General features: G+C 32.6%; 1 protein-coding gene across 2 annotated transcripts in view; it reads left to right on the top strand.

Moving 5' to 3' along the window:
- Positions 1-9,688, top strand: part of svp (COUP transcription factor 2) — a 282,909-nt gene extending 273,221 nt beyond the window's left edge. The window contains exons 6-7 of one of the 2 annotated variants that reach the window (XM_074133569.1): positions 1,897-2,007; positions 2,086-9,688. In XM_074133569.1, the coding sequence (XP_073989670.1) occupies positions 1,897-2,007; positions 2,086-2,174 (200 nt within the window). In that variant the 3' untranslated portion in view covers positions 2,175-9,688. Of the gene's footprint in view, positions 1-1,896 lie in introns of both variants that reach the window. The other variant, XM_074133568.1, reaches the window with a different exon arrangement.
- The last annotated feature ends 9,301 nt before the right edge of the window (positions 9,689-18,989 follow it).

Below are 18,989 nucleotides of genomic sequence, written 5' to 3'. Positions count from 1 at the left end.
ACTATTCTTTTTTAAACTGCCCTACCTTATTTGGAGTTATGACCTAAGCTAAGCACTCATATACTTAATAATATGTATATATTTTTTGTAACTGAAGTTTTATCATTTTTACATTTTTTTTTTTGGTTTGTTCAACCAATAACTTACTGGTTTTAAATGCTTCCACAAATTAGTTTATTGTTTGCATTCTCTTCTTGAACTGAAATACTATTACCGATTAATTGTTCGGTTACATCAATTCGTCCAAATTTAACGCACATCAAGTTCAAAGAAAACATAAATCTGTTTGATTGAGAATTGGAAAACAAGTCTTTCAAACCTTCTAATTGTATTATAAACATGTTCCAGCTATCGCTACTTTTCAAAGTGTTAAAACATTTTTTTTTGTTAGATGAGAAACTATTTACAAACTATTATTAAGATTACCATCTTTACGTACGGTCAGTTCACAAGTAATTGAACAATTATTTTTCGTACGATTAGTTGGTAAAACATCGATAGAAACCTTGATTAGAGATATGTTACTATCTGTCTATAGTCTTTTCGACAACATGTTTGCTAGCTGAACCCACACTGGTGCATGTTAAAAGAGACCTAAGGAAACGTCTTATAGTGCAGAGTACAGGTGCCAGGAGAGTGTTTCTGTTAATCAGTAGTGGGTATAACTGTTTCAGTCAAGTCTATGCTTATTTTGAGTTGATGTGTAATCTCTAGGTATGTTATCTGCAAGTGAGCAGATTTCAGATTTAGTAGCCGGCTGTATTGTGATGAGGCTTGGATCTTTAGTACAGTTATTGCTGTACTTATTAAAATGCACCTTGTTTTCCCTTAAGTTTCAATCTTGGAAGCCCGAAGTTATGGTAATCTTGACATACATAGTGGCGTTGAAAGGTAATTTTATTTTATGAACCTCTGGATGCTGGTTAAATTACTGATAATCGAAGGTTTAAAAAATATTTTCAAATCACGGTCGTTGTGAATGAATTCTTTTTACACAATGAATATTAAGTGACTATTTTATATTTACAAATTAAATATGTGGCCAGCTCACTAGGAGCTTTACACAAGATTTGATAAATATTCCAAATGGAGTTCAGTTCTTCATCTTGATACAGTCTTGGTTTCAGTCTTCTTGTAGGCTCGCCAAGGTGGTAATGAGATATTGATGGGCAAGTATTGTGGAAGAAGTTAGTTTGGTTATAAGAGTGTGAATGGCAAGTTCTGTGTGTGTATAGTCTTTTCGACAGCATGTTGCTAGCTGTAATCCAGACTGGTGTACGTTAAAAGAGACCTAAGGATCGTCTTATAGTGCAGAGTACAGTGCCAGGAGAGTGTTTCTGTTAATGAGTAGTGGGTATAACTGTTTCAGTCAAGTCTATGCTTATTTTGAGTTGATGTGTAATCTCTAGGTATGTTAATACGCTTTATTTTTTTTGGATACACTCAATTTACTACATTAACGATCGTCTATATATTCATTCTTATTGTGAAGGAGAGTTGAGCGTTCAAAATGTTCTCCTGTAAGTAATATCCCCCAATATACAATAAGCTCAAGTCACGTGAGATTTGTTTCTCAGTGCTCATTGAAGAATACAGGAGTTTAAGATTTAAGAAGCTTAAATTTTATAAAATTTGGGATTTGTACATACAGTAGAGAGTTATCAATATTTATATGCACCCAGCGTACTAGGTGTTGCATCGAACATGTGCAGTTGAATTATACGACTAACCGTACTCGTGGCATGCATCTCTTTCTCCGTCGGAGGAGGTTTCTCTTTTCATATCAGTAAATTTAAATTTTTAATTATAATTTATAACTCTCTGTAAATTTTATTTCCCACGACTATTTTATTTTTATTTTTAAATTATTTTAATTGATTTTATTTCTGTTTTCAGATGCTTGCGGCCTATCAGACGTTGCGCACATAGAATCCCTGCAAGAGAAATCACAATGCGCTTTAGAAGAATACTGTCGCAGTCAATATCCTAATCAGCCGACCAGATTTGGTAAACTATTATTAAGATTACCATCTTTACGTACGGTCAGTTCACAAGTAATTGAACAATTATTTTTCGTACGATTAGTTGGTAAAACACCGATAGAAACCTTGATTAGAGATATGTTACTATCTGGTAGCAGCTTCAATTGGCCGTACACAATGAATAGCATGTGACACACTGTCTGGAGGCATTTAGCTTCCTCGTGAACAACACCGTCAGCTCTGTTATTTAAAAAAATTAATAAATAAAATTTCAAGAAAAATGAAAGAAAACTGATAATAATTCAGGTGTCTCTTATACAAGAAAAGAGATGCGGCTCCAATTTATTTTCTAGTCGTTCCAAAAAAAACCAGCTCATTTCATAGAAGATGTTCTAATTTTGAAAAAATAAAAATTGCCAAGACTGTGTTGGTATAAATTTATAGATTGGATTTAAAAATTCAGATTTCTAATGCCTCATTTTAATTAGAGAGAATCTAAATTTTGAAGGTGGTTTTGGTTAATTGGCCGCTATTACTAGTGACGAATCCTTGAACTGCTCCCATTTTCATAGCCTACAATCCCATAATCCGTGATAAATCATATAGTAGTCCCCATTATTTGGACCGTTTATTTTGAAAGTGGTGTAAGTCCATTTTCTGTTATTTCGAGAAAATTAAAGGTTAACATATATGTTAATTATAAAATTTAGACAAATTATATGAAGTCTGGCAACGTTTCTACTGTTTTATCAATATGTAATTTGGTTATATAAATTTGTTTTAGGCGTATTTTTAATAAACTGATGTATACTTACGGGCTGCAAATGGACTTACACCACTTTCAAAATTAGACAATTGTAAAAATAGTTTAATTTCAATTTTGAAAAATCAAATAATATATATTTTCAAATAATAATATACTAATATATAATAATATTTCATGTTAATAAATAATAATATACTTCATATTAATCCAATTTTGTTTACAAATATTAATGACACGACTTAAAATAGAAGTAATATTTTTAATTTTAGACGCTAATTGCATTGTTATAATTACAAGATATCGATAGTATTTAATATAAAACAAATGTAAAATAACAGGCTACTGATCGGCAACCATCTGCTAAGTCGCCTACCTCTGTCAATTGGACTTACACCACTTTCGTAATCAATGATTATGCAATTTCATTTACCGACCAATTTTAAATTCTACAAAAATTTTTACATTTTTTAAGAAATTAAACACGGACTAGTTATACATAAAAAATTAACATAAAATTAAGCATGAATTACGTGATATCTCATTTTTTTTACTACACTTACACCACTTTCAAAATAAACGGTCCATTTCATTGTTCTCATTTACTTCGCAGCAATATCATTCTTGAAGTTACTTTATCAATTTTAATGCATCAAGACTTTAGATTTCTCAGCTTCCTTTCTGCTGGGTAAAACTTAACTTAATATGCTCTGGGACTGGCGTCTTACTGGCTACACTGGCTCCCTTAACTGGGAGCCTCCTTCATAGAGGTCTGATCTTTGAGGTAGCAGCAGAAGGAGACATCTTGGGGGTGTTAATACCTCTTAGTGATGTTGACGCGCTCTTCAGTTGTAGTTATAATAACCATAAAGCCCTGAAGCTGATATAAAAAAAAAATATATACACAGGGTGTCCCAAGCTATATGGATAACGACTTTTTCTCGGAAACTAAGATAGCTAGAAAAAAAACTAAAAAATACGTGTTCCCTTAGTTTTTTGTTAGGAATCCAAATTTAATTTGTAAATTTTTTTCGGTGCTTCCAGAAGCGAGATATAGGCACCAACTTCATTTTTTCAAATGGGAAGGTGCGGTTTTTATTTAAGTAATAGATTCCTCTATTTTTTTGAAGAAAAATTTACTTGAACGGTTTTTTACTGTGAGCGATATTTTAGAAGTTATGAATGAAAACATGATTCTTATAAGAAATATCAAAATGATAATATTATAACGGTTTTTTGATTGAATAAGAAGAAAAGTACTATTTTATTATAAATTTTACTCCTCATTAATATTACAGATCATGCTCGAACTGGCCTCCACCATTAGAGATGCATAGACATGCTCTTTCCTGCCAATTGCACCTAGGTGCATCAGAATCAAGCCAGAATTGCATCTGTAGATGAACTAAAGCAGAGAATAATAGATGCCAGTAAGTCGGTTAAAGCCGAATCTATTTCTTTGGCAGCAAGGGACAATTAGCAAGAAACAGCATGTCTATGCATCTCTAATGGTGGAGGCCATTTCGAGCACGATCTGTAATATTAATGAGGAGTAAAATTTTGTAATAAAATAGTCTTATTCAATCAAAAAACCGTTATAATATTATCATTTTGAAATTTCTTATAAGAATCATGTATTCATTCATAACTTCTGAAATATCGCTCACAGAAAAAAACCGTTCAAGTAAATTTTTCTTTAAAAAAAATAGAGGAATCTATTTTAAAACCGCATATCCCCATTTGAAAAATGAAGTTGGTGCCTGTATCTCGCTTCTGGAAGCACCGAAAAATTTTTTTTTCAAATTAAATTTGGATTCCTAACAAAAAACTAAGGGAACACGTATTTTTTAGTTTTTTTTCTAGCTATCTTAGTTTCCGAGAAAAAGTCGTTATCCATATACATAGCTTGGGACACCCTGTATCCATATAGCTTGGGACACCCTGTATTCATATACCTTGGGACACCCTGTATCCATATAGCTTGGGACACCCTGTATATTTAAAATGCAATTAATGTGGCTTTAGAAAAGGTATAATTGTGATAAAAGTGGTTTAAATTGTTGTAGATCCAGTAGATGCCACTATTTCAATGTAAATGTTCTTTATACTTAATTCTATCAGGTTCTTATTCTTGCTTTACGAGTTACAAAAGCCCACCAGACATATTACTAATTACTAAATTTTGTCCAAAGTATTAAAGAATTATTTTTTTCATTGTATTTTATTTTTATCTAAACGCATTCCCCCCCCCCCCCAAAAAAAATTTTTTTGCCCCCCTCTGATATTCGCGCATGTTTTCTTAAAAGGTTGGCCTTCGGTCACATCCGCATACCTTAATCTCACAGAATCAGTGATTCTCTAAATACTCCTCTTGATCTCTTCCATTTTATAGTAGACAAAACCTGACTGAAGTTAAGCTAAGAAATAAAAAAAGTCTTTTTGGGATTTCATAATTATTGGCAATTTACGTACAAAGGAAATTTATACCAGTTAAGAAGTACACTTAAGAAAATAGTAATAATTATTGAATCGAAATATTCCAAAATTTCTAATTAATTGTAGAAAAAATGAGGCTTTAGAAATTAGGGAATTTTTATAAAATTCTTTGTCATAAATAATTAAACATTGCTAAAAAAAATTGATGAGCTGTAGGCCGCATTCTCTTCTGTACTTAACAACTTCATAAAGCAAGGTGTTTGTTTATTTGTACTTTTCTTTTTTTTTTGTAAATATTAATATTTTGATGTATATAAATAAAATCAATAATAAAAAAGATATCCAAATCAATTTGTAGATAGTGTAAAATTTGTTTAAAGTAATTAAAAAATCTTTTCTTTTTTTTTATGATTTCAAAATGTTTTATTTAATTAAAAACAAAAATCTTCAATTTTCTTTTTGGAAAAATAATTTGTAGACGTTATTTTTCTTGCTTTTTTTTTATTATTTTTTTATTTTTTAAATAAATGTCTTGGATGTTAGTGAAAAACAGAAAAGTTTGGAAAATTTAGCCAACGACTTTCTCAAACTTTCTCCGTTATGGAAAACAAAATGTTTGTAAATATAAATTTAGGTAAACATTCCATTTAGCGCCCCCCCCTGTACGCCTCCCATATAAATAAAATCCGAGAAAAAAATAAATAAATGAGAAAGTAAAATAAATATATGAAAAAATATTTTTTAATTTCATTTTTTTTGTCAGTTTGTTGGAAATATAAATAAAATTAAAAGTTTCATTATAAAATTTATATACCTTTTATCCATGATGGACAACTTAAATTCTTGTTTTTGTAAAATACTTTTTTTTTAGAAATTTAAGTGTTTATACTTTTTTGCCTTTGTTAAATATTTTTGTCTGTGAGTTACCATGATTCTTTGTTTTGTGTTTTATTTTATTTTTATTTTCAATTTAAATATTCTGTTTTGAAAAGAGCTTTGTAATTGATTTTGTAGTGTTGAAAAGACTATCCTACTGGAATCTATGGAAATGAGGATCTGTCACGGCTTATCTTGAGCACAGCTTTATAGTGTCCTCTCTTTACAGACTACCACTGGTCCATGAGCTGTAAAACGTTTTTAGAAAGAGAGAAATCTTAATTAAAAAAACCCCGGAATCTCCGCGAGGGAATCCAAAACGGTAACCACTTAGCTTATTTCTTCTTTTCCCCTTTAGCCCTGTACTTTCGTAGGCTTCCTGTGACCAGGAGGAACTCCTTAAGCGATTCTTTCTTTCAGAAGCCCATCTTTGATCAGGAAATGGCCAAAATCAGCTTAGCTACGCTTCGATCCAACAGATTTGCCTACAGCTTCTTACTGTGGACGATATTTTCTCTTCGTTTTACTCTCAAATCTTTTTGAGTATTTAAGAGCAATTAAAAGCATTGCGTTTTCAATTTGAAAGAAAAATTGGGTAGACCGGAAATACTGTTTTTAATTCATTTATTTTTCAGCTTTGTTTTTTTGGGTATACTTACTTTTATTTTTTGCCTTTTTTTGGCATTGGCTTCCGCCATACAGCCAGCATCGTCTAGGTGCTTATCACTAGAATATCACTCACTCTCCATTCTTACTTATAAATACAGTCGCCTGTTTGTAATGAGGTACTGATTCGTAAGGATAATTTCTACGTTTACTTAGAATACTTGATTATAATTAGGACGGTTTAATGGTGATTTGGGGGAAAAAATAACACAAAACTTCGCTTGAACTTTGTGCTTTTTTTTGTTTTTTTAAACTATACTGAGCGAGATTGTTAACTGACAGACAAACTGATCAGAAACACTTCTTGCACTGGTCCACTGGTTGGTTGATTTCTGTAATTGTTGGTTTTAGTTTTAGCGTGACTTGAAAATGAGATGCTCTGGATATATATACCAGATGATGGCCATCGTAAAGAAAGAGTAGGAACTTGCCCAGTATCTCGGGCTACGAGCTCTGGTGAAAAGTTCACTGTCCTAGAGATTTTTGTTGTTGCTTATCTGCTTTCTGAACGCCCGAACTCTATTCTGTTTGCAAAGCTGTCTTCGTATTGGCTAGCGTTGTTCAACTGTATGTTAATAATTATTCTAGTCTTGCTAAATCGGAATGAAAAACATCAACTAATTTGGTTTAAGTTGTCTACACCAAACTCCCCAGAAAACTCCTGTTCGAGCACGGAGAACTCTTTTTTTAGTCCCTTATCCTCTTCTTAACATCTTCCTGAATCCTTTCCCCAAATATACGGCAGTGGTTATACTGACTTCTTCCTCGAAAACTTTTGCGGACCTAGCTGATTCTTTTGCAGATTTTATTCAGTATCAGAAGTTCATCGAAGACCTTGTTTATGAATGACACAATAAAGGTTTACAATACACCAAAAGTAAAGTAGTTCCATTTTATTTTTATTACAGTTATTTTATTATAGATTTAATCCCAATAGAAAAAATTATTGTTTGTGAAGTCTTTATCCTTTACTAAAACCAACTTATCATGTTTCAAATTGGCCATTTCTTCAAAACTTGGCCAAAGATCCTGTTTCATGGCTAAGAGTGTAGTGAAGCTTACACACACGTGAGTCTGCAATGAATCAGCATCATAGCGCTGAAACTGATCTTTATGGCTGAACTGCTCAGAATAAGCTGTGACAGGCACAAATCTGGATTTGTAATTTTTTTGGGGGGAAAAAATGCAATTTTTGCTCACTCAGGTAATTTAAAAACAAAATGTATATAACACGTTGATCAGACTTGCTCTTATTTTTGTTTAATTTTTTCATTCTTTTGGAAATAATTAATCGAGAACCCAAATTTCCAATAACTGAAGACTGATTTAAAAAAAAAATGAATGATAGAAAATTATTAAAAATATAAAAGAAAAATCTAAGAGTTTGTCAGTAAATTATATATATATTGGAAAAGGAAACTCTCTAAATTGAATTTGATTAAACATTGTCTTTTTCTTTAATCTTTTTGCTTTCCTTAATTTTTTCTTCCTTTGCCAGGCGAGCATCCTACCAAATTCTTTTTAACTTATTGTCCATACAAATTAAAAATAATAGTGGTTTTTAATTTAATTAAGACACACTGGATCCTAAATGTTATTTGCTCATCCTAATTATATTGTAAATGTAAATGTGTCCAATTGAATCAATTTCTGATGTAATGTTTTTCAAAAAATTAAAAAATCTATATATATATATATATATAATAGTTAGACAATATAAAGTAAATTTAATGACAAAAAAAAATTTATATCAATTTCATCCACCGAATTTTTTATCTTTTAATTTTTTGGTTTTTTAAATTATTTTTTAAATTTATAAAAATGAGAAAAACATGTAGTGTATAAGTGTATAAGTTACAACTTGGAGAATTTAAGTTATATATATATAAAATAAATATGTATACAGTATATATTTCCTATGTACAGTGAATAAAAAAAAAATCCTCAAATTGGAATTTTAAAAAAATTAAACAAAAAAATTATATATCAAACAAAATCATTTATAAATTTAGAGCTTTTTTTTGGTTTTAAGTATTGCATTTTCCAAAACTCTCACTTCCTTCCTTCAATTCTAATTATTTTGTTTAAATAAAAATCTGGAGAGAGAGAACAGTCATTTGGCTTTCTTTCTGTAGCAATTCATGTGTATATTTTCTTTATACATAGAATTTATGCTCAAAATATAGTTAAATTCAAGTTTGAAAAAATAAAAAATGATACTGCTCAAGAAAACGAGACATCGCACATCTCCAGAAACCCATTTAAATCATTACTTTTCAGGGAAAAGTTCTGAAAGAACTCTACAGTAGAAGACTTTAGCACCATGATAGACGTAAGTTCAGATGAAACCTTTTGGCGACTGCCTAAAAAATAGAAATAGAATAGAATAGAAAAGAAATTTATTATTCTGGGACAATTGTCCCCTAAGAATAAATGCAGGTACAAATAGAGGCCTTAATAGTTTGGCCTGTGATTATAGAGAAATTAAATAAATAAATAAATATTTACAAAAGTGAAAATATAATAAGTGAAAATGAAAGTAAAAATAAAATAATAAAACAGCAGAAATTAAGGAAATAAATTAAAACAATTAGAATTTCGAAGGAAGCTGAATAGAAAGGAGATAACTGAATAGACGGGATTTAAAGATGGATAGGGTAGGAGCATGGCGGACAGATGAAGGCAAGGAGTTCCATAGAGAGGTAGCACGTATTAGGAAGGACTTGTCAAAGGATGAGGTACGGTGAGAGGGAATATAGAGATCAGATGAGCGAGATCTAGTGTTACGGGAATGGATGGAGGATTTAAACTTAAGGAGTTGAAAAATATAGGAAGGCCTTTGAGACTGGATGACTTGAAAAAGGAAAGAAGCCAAAAAATATTGGCGGCGATAGACAGGAAAAAGCCACTTCAACTCATCGTAGCAGTGCGAAATGCGAGAGTCTCTGGAAATGCTGAAAATAAATCTTATGAAGCAGTTCATGAGGCGCTTAAGCTTAGCTTCAATATCACCAGATAGACCGCCATACACTAAACAACCATAGTCGAAATGGGGGAATATAAGAGAGGAAACTAGGAGTTGCCGGGTCTTAATTGGAAAAAGGTGACGGGAACTATTAAACTGCTTAAGGATATGGATGGAATGACGAGAGATTTGGGAAACATGGTTTTTCCAGGATAGGTTTTGATCGAAAGTGATACCAAGGTTTTTCACAGAGGAACAATATTTTATTGGGGTATTGTAAAGGAAAAGATTAGGAAGAGGAGCCAATGATTTAAGGAGTGGGTTGGAGCCAATAACTATAGCTTTGGTCTTTTCTACATTCAGGGTAAGCTTATTGTTCGTGGCCCATGCTGAGATGTTATTGAGGTCTTCTTGAAGTTTAAATACAGCTTCAAACAAATCCGACGGGGAAAAGGATATGTAAATCTGAAAATCATCAGCATAGAGGTGATACTGGGAATGAGAGAGGAAAGAGGAAGGTCATTGATGTAAATTGAGAAGAGGGTGGGAGATAGGGAAGAACCTTGAGGTACACCGCGTGACAAAGGAAGAAGTGAAGAAGGATTACTATCGGGAGTGACAACGAATTGGGAACGATTAGACAGGAAGGATTGGAACCAACGGAGGGTGCTATTGGAAAAAGAGAGGGATTGTAGTTTAGATAGCAGGATATGATGGTCAACGGTATCAAAGGCTTTGGAGAAGTCTAGGAGTATAAGGATTGTAAGTTTTTGGCCGTCAATAGCCGTCTGCAAGTCATGGGTAATTTTCAAGAGTGCAGAATGAGTGGAATAAGAAGGACGAAAGCCAGAAATAGTGAGTTACATACTAGGAAAAGAACAATGGTGAGTTAAATCTTCCACATAAACATTAGACTTATGCTAAAACCATGTCCATAGGCTAAATTAACTTCACCACTTCCTGCTAAAAAAAAAAAAAAAAAAAAAGGCTTCCTGCAAAAATCTTCTAAAATAAAAGTAATTGACAATGCATGAAATAGTGTTCTTGTGCAAAGTTTAAAGAAGGTCTTTTAGAATATTTTTAGTAAATATTTTTATTCTCCACCAACATTTATGTGCTTAAATCTGTAGCAGAGCTAGGCAATGAAATATGAATGTATTTAAAAGTTATAGGTGATTAGAATGAATGGAAGAAAATGATTAGAGAAGGATTACGGTGATTTTAATTTCGGTTAAGCTATAAGGATGGCAGGAATATAGAGTACTGATCCATCCATTAGTTTGTATGTAAATAGTTGTATATAGTAGAGGGATGAATGAGTGAGGCGAATGTATTTATAAGTAAGAATGGAGAGTGAGTGATATTCTAGTGATAAGCACCTAGACGATGCTGGCAGTATGGCGGAAGCCAATGCCAAAAAAAGGCAAAAAAAAAGTAAGTATACCCAAAAAAACAAAGCTGAAAAATAAATGAATTAAAAACAGTATTTCCGGTCTACCCAATTTTTCTTTCAAATTGAAAACAATGCTTTTAATTGCTCTTAAATACTATCTACATGGTGCAAACTGTTCCAAGTTGCACTTCAGAGAAATGCTTTAAAATAACAGAAAATAAAAAGTTTTCTCAGTCAATAAAATTTAGGTACTGTGTGAAGTATAAATTAGTTAAATTCATAATAGAGGATAACAAATAATTGAACTATTTATGAAACAAAATCTATCTAAAGATTAGATAGTGATAAGGCGGATTGACAGAAATCAATAAATGGGATTGTGGAATTGGATCGTTGCGGTGGTATTAGGATTATAATAAACTATTAGTTTTCCTATTAAATATAAGGGAGGTTATATAAGAAAAGAAGAAAGAAAATATGTAGTTCTAAACCTCTAAACCTGGCTATAAAAAGCAAAAGACCAACTTCAAACAAAATTATTAATTTTAAAAACAGCCACCAGGTTGCAGCACCTACTGGTTAACCAAACCACATTATTTAAAAAGAAATCAACTTGTGCACGCCATCTATCTTTTGGCCACTAAAATAGGTGAGTTACTCAGAGTAGATTTTCTAAAATATATTAAAGAAAAGAAAATTGTTCACAGAAGTATTATGAAACTAACATGTATAAAAGAAAATTTGGTGCTTTATTTTACAATTTATTTGGCCAAACATGATATTTTAAAATATGATATATACATGTACAATGATTACCTTGCACAGATATAAAATATTAGAAACAGAAAATAGGGGATTTCCAGTAAAACTATTGCAGCTTTTCTTTTTTTCTGAACCACGACTTCTTAAAAATTGCCAACTTAATATGCAAAATATATGCCTACCTTAGAAATACAACTTTAGAAACAGAAATTAAGGAATTTCTAGTAAAACTAATGAAGATTTCTTGTTTTTCTCATTTCACTTAATCTATACTTCCAAAACTAGTCGACCTAATGTGTACAATATACGCCTGGCAATAAAGTACAATGTTGGAAACAGAAATTAAGGAAATTCCAGCAAAACTAAGATAGATTTAGTAGTTTTCCCTTTTTCCTAATGCTCTTCAACCAAAACTAGTCGACCTAATGTGTACAATATACGCCTGGCAATAAAGTACAATGTTGGAAACAGAAATTAAGGAAATTCCAGCAAAACTAAGATAGATTTAGTAGTTTTCCCTTTTTCCTAATGCTCTTCAACCAAAACTAGTCGACCTAATGTGTACAATATACGCCTGGCAATAAAGTACAATGTTGGAAACAGAAATTAAGGAAATTCCAGCAAAACTAAGATAGATTTAGTAGTTTTCCCTTTTTCCTAATGCTCTTCAACCAAAACTAGTCGACCTAATGTGTACAATATACGCCTGGCAATAAAGTACAATATTGGAAACAGAAATTAAGGAAATTCCAGCAAAACTAAGATAGATTTAGTAGTTTTCCCTTTTTCCTAATGCTCTTCAACCAAAACTAGTCGACCTAATGTGTACAATATACGCCTGGCATTCATGTACAATGTTGGAAACAGAAATTAAGGAAATTCCAGCAAAACTAAGATAGATTTAGTAGTTTTCCCTTTTTCCTAATGCTCTTCAACCAAAACTAGTCGACCTAATGTGTACAATATACGCCTGGCATTCATGTACAACGTTAGAAACAGAAATTAAGGAAAATTCCAGCAAAACTAAGATAGATTTAGTAGTTTTCTCTTTTTCCTAATGCTCTTCAACCAAAACTAGTCGACCTAATGTGTACAATATACGCCTGGCATTCATGTACAATGTTGGAAACAGAAATTAAGGAAATTCCAGCAAAACTAAGATAGATTTAGTAGTTTTCCCTTTTTCCTAATGCTCTTCAACCAAAACTAGTCGACCTAATGTGTACAATATACGCCTGGCATTAAAGTACAATGTTGGAAACAGAAATTAAGGAAATTCCAGCAAAACTAAGATAGATTTAGTAGTTTTCCCTTTTTCCTAATGCTCTTCAACCAAAACTAGTCGACCTAATGTGTACAATATACGCCTGGCATTAAAGTACAATGTTGGAAACAGAAATTAAGGAAATTCCAGCAAAACTAAGATAGATTTAGTAGTTTTCCCTTTTTCCTAATGCTCTTCAACCAAAACTAGTCGACCTAATGTGTACAATATACGCCTGGCATTCATGTACAACGTTAGAAACAGAAATTAAGGAAATTCCAGCAAAACTAAGATAGATTTAGTAGTTTTCCCTTTTTCCTAATGCTCTTCAACCAAAACTAGTCGACCTAATTTGTACAATATACGCCTGGCATTAAAGTACAATGTTGGAAACAGAAATTAAGGAAATTCCAGCAAAACTAAGATAGATTTAGTAGTTTTCCCTTTTTCCTAATGCTCTTCAACCAAAACTAGTCGACCTAATGTGTACAATATACGCCTGGCATTCATGTACAACGTTAGAAACAGAAATTAAGGAAATTCCAGCAAAACTAAGATAGATTTAGTAGTTTTCCCTTTTTCCTAATGCTCTTCAACCAAAACTAGTCGACCTAATGTGTACAATATACGCCTGGCATTCATGTACAACGTTAGAAACAGAAATTAAGGAAATTCCAGCAAAACTAAGATAGATTTAGTAGTTTTCCCTTTTTCCTAATGCTCTTCAACCAAAACTAGTCGACCTAATGTGTACAATATACGCCTGGCATTAAAGTACAATGTTGGAAACAGAAATTAAGGAAATTCCAGCAAAACTAAGATAGATTTAGTAGTTTTCCCTTTTTCCTAATGCTATTCAACCAAAACTAGTCGACCTAATTTGTACAATATACGCCTGGCATTAAAGTACAATGTTGGAAACAGAAATTAAGGAAATTCCAGCAAAACTAAGATAGATTTAGTAGTTTTCCCTTTTTCCTAATGCTCTTCAAACAAAACTAGTCGACCTAATGTGTACAATATACGGCTGGCATTAAAGTACAATGTTGGAAACAGAAATTAAGGAAATTCCAGCAAAACTAAGATAGATTTAGTAGTTTTCCCTTTTTCCTAATGCTCTTCAACCAAAACTAGTCGACCTAATGTGTACAATATACGGCTGGCATTAAAGTACAATGTTGGAAACAGAAATTAAGGAAATTCCAGCAAAACTAAGATAGATTTAATAGTTTTCCCTTTTTCCTAATGCTCTTCAACCAAAACTAGTCAACCTAATGTGTACAATATACGCCTGGCATTCATGTACAACGTTAGAAACAGAAATTAAGGAAATTCCAGCAAAACTAAGATAGATTTAGTAGTTTTCCCTTTTTCATAATGCTTTTCAACCAAAACCAGTCGACCTAATGTGTACAATATACGCCTGGCATTCATGTACAACGTTAGAAACAGAAATTAAGGAAATTCCAGCAAAACTAAGATAGATTTAGTAGTTTTCCCTTTTTCATAATGCTCTTCAACCAAAACTAGTCGACCTAATGTGTACAATATACGCCTGGCATTCATGTACAACGTTAGAAACAGAAATTAAGGAAATTCCAGCAAAACTAAGATAGATTTAGTAGTTTTCTCTTTTTCCTAATGCTCTTCAACCAAAACTAGTCGACCTAATGTGTACAATATACGGCTGGCATTAAAGTACAATGTTGGAAACAGAAATTAAGGAAATTCCAGCAAAACTAAGATAGATTTAGTAGTTTTCCCTTTTTCCTAATGCTCTTCAACCAAAACTAGTCGACCTAATGTGTACAATATACGCCTGGCATTCATGTACAACGTTAGAAACAGAAATTAAGGAAATTCCAGCAAAACTAAGATAGATTTAGTAGTTTTCCCTTTTTCATAATGCTCTTCAACCAAAACTAGTCGACCTAATGTGTACAATATACGCCTCGCATTCATGTACAACGTTAGAAACAGAAATTAAGGAAATTCCAGCAAAACTAAGATAGATTTAGTAGTTTTCCCTTTTTCCTAATGCTCTTCAACCAAAACTAGTTGACCTAATGTGTACAATATACGGCTGGCATTAAAGTACAATGTTGGAAACAGAAATTAAAGAAATTCCAGCAAAACTAAGATAGATTTAGTAGTTTTCCCTTTTTCATAATGCTCTTCAACCAAAACTAGTTGACCTAATGTGTACAATATACGCCTGGCATTCATGTACAACGTTAGAAACAGAAATTAAGGAAATTCCAGCAAAACTAAGATAGATTTAGTAGTTTTCCCTTTTTCATAATGCTCTTCAACCAAAACTAGTCGACCTAATGTGTACAATATACGCCTGGCATTAAAGTACAATGTTGGAAACAGAAATTAAGGAAATTCCAGCAAAACTAAGATAGATTTAGTAGTTTTCCCTTTTTCCTAACACTCTACTTCCAAAACCAGTCGACCTAATGTGTACAACACACGCCTGACATTAATGTACAACGTTAGAAACAGAAATTATGGAAATTCCCGCAAAACTAAGATAGATTTAGTATTTTCCAAATCTTTCTAACACTCTGCTTCCAAAACCAGTCGAACTAATGTGTGCAACATACACCTGGCTTAGAAAGAAGTGGAAAATACTAAATCTATCTTAGTTTTGCGGGAATTTCCATAATTTCTGTTTCTAACGTTGTACATTAATGTCAGGCGTATGTTGTACACATTAGGTCGACTGGTTTTGGAAGTAGAGTGTTAGAAAGAAGTGGAAAATACTAAATCAATCTTAGTTTTGCTGGGATTTCCATAATATCTGTTTCTAACGTTGTACATTAATGTCAGGCGTGTGTTGTACACATTAGGTCGACTGGTTTTGGTAGTAGAGTGTTAGAAAGAAGTGGAAAATACTAAATCTATCTTAGTTTTGCTGGGATTTCCATAATTTCTGTTTCTAACGTTGTACATTAATGTCAGGCGTGTGTTGTACACATTAGGTTGTCTGGTTTTGGTAGTAGAGTGTTAGAAAGAAGTGGAAAATACTAAATCAATCTTAGTTTTGCTGGGATTTCCATAATTTCTGTTTCTAACGTTGTACATTAATGTCAGGCGTGTGTTGTACACATTAGGTTGACTGGTTTTGGTAGTAGAGTGTTAGAAAGAAGTGGAAAATACTAAATCAATCTTAGTTTTGCTGGAATTTCCATAATTTCTGTTTCTAACGTTGTACATTAATGTCAGGCGTGTGTTGTACACATTAGGTCGACTGGTTTTGGTAGTAGAGTGTTAGAAAGAAGTGGAAAATACTAAATCAATCTTAGTTTTGCTGGGATTTCCATAATATCTGTTTCTAACGTTGTACATTAATGTCAGGCGTGTGTTGTACACATTAGGTCGACTGGTTTTGGTAGTAGAGTGTTAGAAAGAAGTGGAAAATACTAAATCAATCTTAGTTTTGCTGGGATTTCCATAATATCTGTTTCTAACGTTGTACATTAATGTCAGGCGTGTGTTGTACACATTAGGTCGACTGGTTTTGGTAGTAGAGTGTTAGAAAGAAGTGGAAAATACTAAATCAATCTTAGTTTTGCTGGGATTTCCATAATATCTGTTTCTAACGTTGTACATTAATGTCAGGCGTGTGTTGTACACATTAGGTCGACTGGTTTTGGTAGTAGAGTGTTAGAAAGAAGTGGAAAATACTAAATCTATCTTAGTTTAGCTGGAATTTCTATAATTTCTGTTTCTAACATTGTACATTAATGTCAGGCCTGTGTTGTACACATTAGGTCGACTGGTTTTGGAAGCAGAGTGTTAGAAAGAAGTGGAAAATACTAAATCTATCTTAGTTTTGCGGGAATTTCCATAATTTCTGTTTCTAACGTTGTACATTAATGTCAGGCGTGTGTTGTACACATTAGGTCGACTGGTTTTGGAAGTAGAGTGTTAGAAAGAAGTGGAAAATACTAAATCTATCTTAGTTTTGCTGGAATTTCTATAATTTCTGTTTCTAACGTTGTACATTAATGTCAGGCGTGTGTTGTACACATTAGGTTGACTGGTTTTGGTAGTAGAGTGTTAGAAAGAAGTGGAAAATACTAAATCAATCTTAGTTTTGCTGGGATTTCCATAATTTCTGTTTCTAACGTTGTACATTAATGTCAGGCGTGTGTTGTACACATTAGGTTGTCTGGTTTTGGTAGTAGAGTGTTAGAAAGAAGTGGAAAATACTAAATCAATCTTAGTTTTGCTGGGATTTCCATAATTTCTGTTTCTAACGTTGTACATTAATGTCAGGCGTGTGTTGTACACATTAGGTTGACTGGTTTTGGTAGTAGAGTGTTAGAAAGAAGTGGAAAATACTAAATCAATCTTAGTTTTGCTGGGATTTCCATAATTTCTGTTTCTAACGTTGTACATTAATGTCAGGCGTGTGTTGTACACATTAGGTCGACTGGTTTTGGAAGTAGAGTGTTAGAAAGAAGTGGAAAATACTAAATCAATCTTAGTTTTGCTGGGATTTCCATAATATCTGTTTCTAACGTTGTACATTAATGTCAGGCGTGTGTTGTACACATTAGGTCGACTGGTTTTGGTAGTAGAGTGTTAGAAAGAAGTGGAAAATACTAAATCTATCTTAGTTTTGCTGGGATTTCCATAATTTCTGTTTCTAACGTTGTACATTAATGTCAGGCGTGTGTTGTACACATTAGGTTGTCTGGTTTTGGTAGTAGAGTGTTAGAAAGAAGTGGAAAATACTAAATCAATCTTAGTTTTGCTGGGATTTCCATAATATCTGTTTCTAACGTTGTACATTAATGTCAGGCGTGTGTTGTACACATTAGGTCGACTGGTTTTGGTAGTAGAGTGTTAGAAAGAAGTGGAAAATACTAAATCAATCTTAGTTTTGCTGGGATTTCCATAATATCTGTTTCTAACGTTGTACATTAATGTCAGGCGTGTGTTGTACACATTAGGTTGTCTGGTTTTGGTAGTAGAGTGTTAGAAAGAAGTGGAAAATACTAAATCTATCTTAGTTTAGCTGGAATTTCTATAATTTCTGTTTCTAACATTGTACATTAATGTCAGGCGTGTGTTGTACACATTAGGTCGACTGGTTTTGGAAGCAGAGTGTTAGAAAGATGTGGAAAATACTAAATCTATCTTAGTTTTGCGGGAATTTCCATAATTTCTGTTTCTAACGTTGTACATTAATGTCAGGCGTGTGTTGTACACATTAGGTCGACTGGTTTTGGAAGTAGAGTGTTAGAAAGAAGTGGAAAATACTAAATCTATCTTAGTTTTGCTGGAATTTCTATATTTTCTGTTTCTAACGTTGTACATTAATGTCAGGCGTGTGTTGTACACATTAGGTTGACTGGTTTTGGTAGTAGAGTGTTAGAAAGAAGTGGAAAATACTAAATCAATCTTAGTTTTGCTGGGATTTCCATAATTTCTGTTTCTAACGTTGTACATTAATGTCAGGCGTGTGTTGTACACATTAGGTTGTCTGGTTTTGGTAGTAGAGTGTTAGAAAGAAGTGGAAAATACTAAATCAATCTTAGTTTTGCTGGGATTTCCATAATTTCTGTTTCTAACGTTGTACATTAATGTCAGGCGTGTGTTGTACACATTAGGTTGACTGGTTTTGGTAGTAGAGTGTTAGAAAGAAGTGGAAAATACTAAATCAATCTTAGTTTTGCTGGGATTTCCATAATTTCTGTTTCTAACGTTGTACATTAATGTCAGGCGTGTGTTGTACACATTAGGTCGACTGGTTTTGGAAGTAGAGTGTTAGAAAGAAGTGGAAAATACTAAATCAATCTTAGTTTTGCTGGGATTTCCATAATTTCTGTTTCTAACGTTGTACATTAATGTCAGGCGTGTGTCGT

Source organism: Rhodnius prolixus, unplaced genomic scaffold, assembly GCF_049639745.1.
Source record: "Rhodnius prolixus isolate KJV_2025 unplaced genomic scaffold, Rpr scaffold_10, whole genome shotgun sequence".
Classification (NCBI taxonomy): Eukaryota; Metazoa; Arthropoda; class Insecta; order Hemiptera; family Reduviidae; genus Rhodnius; species Rhodnius prolixus.
The sequence above is the reverse complement of the archived record's forward strand: the minus strand, read 5'-3'. Positions and strand labels throughout refer to the sequence as shown.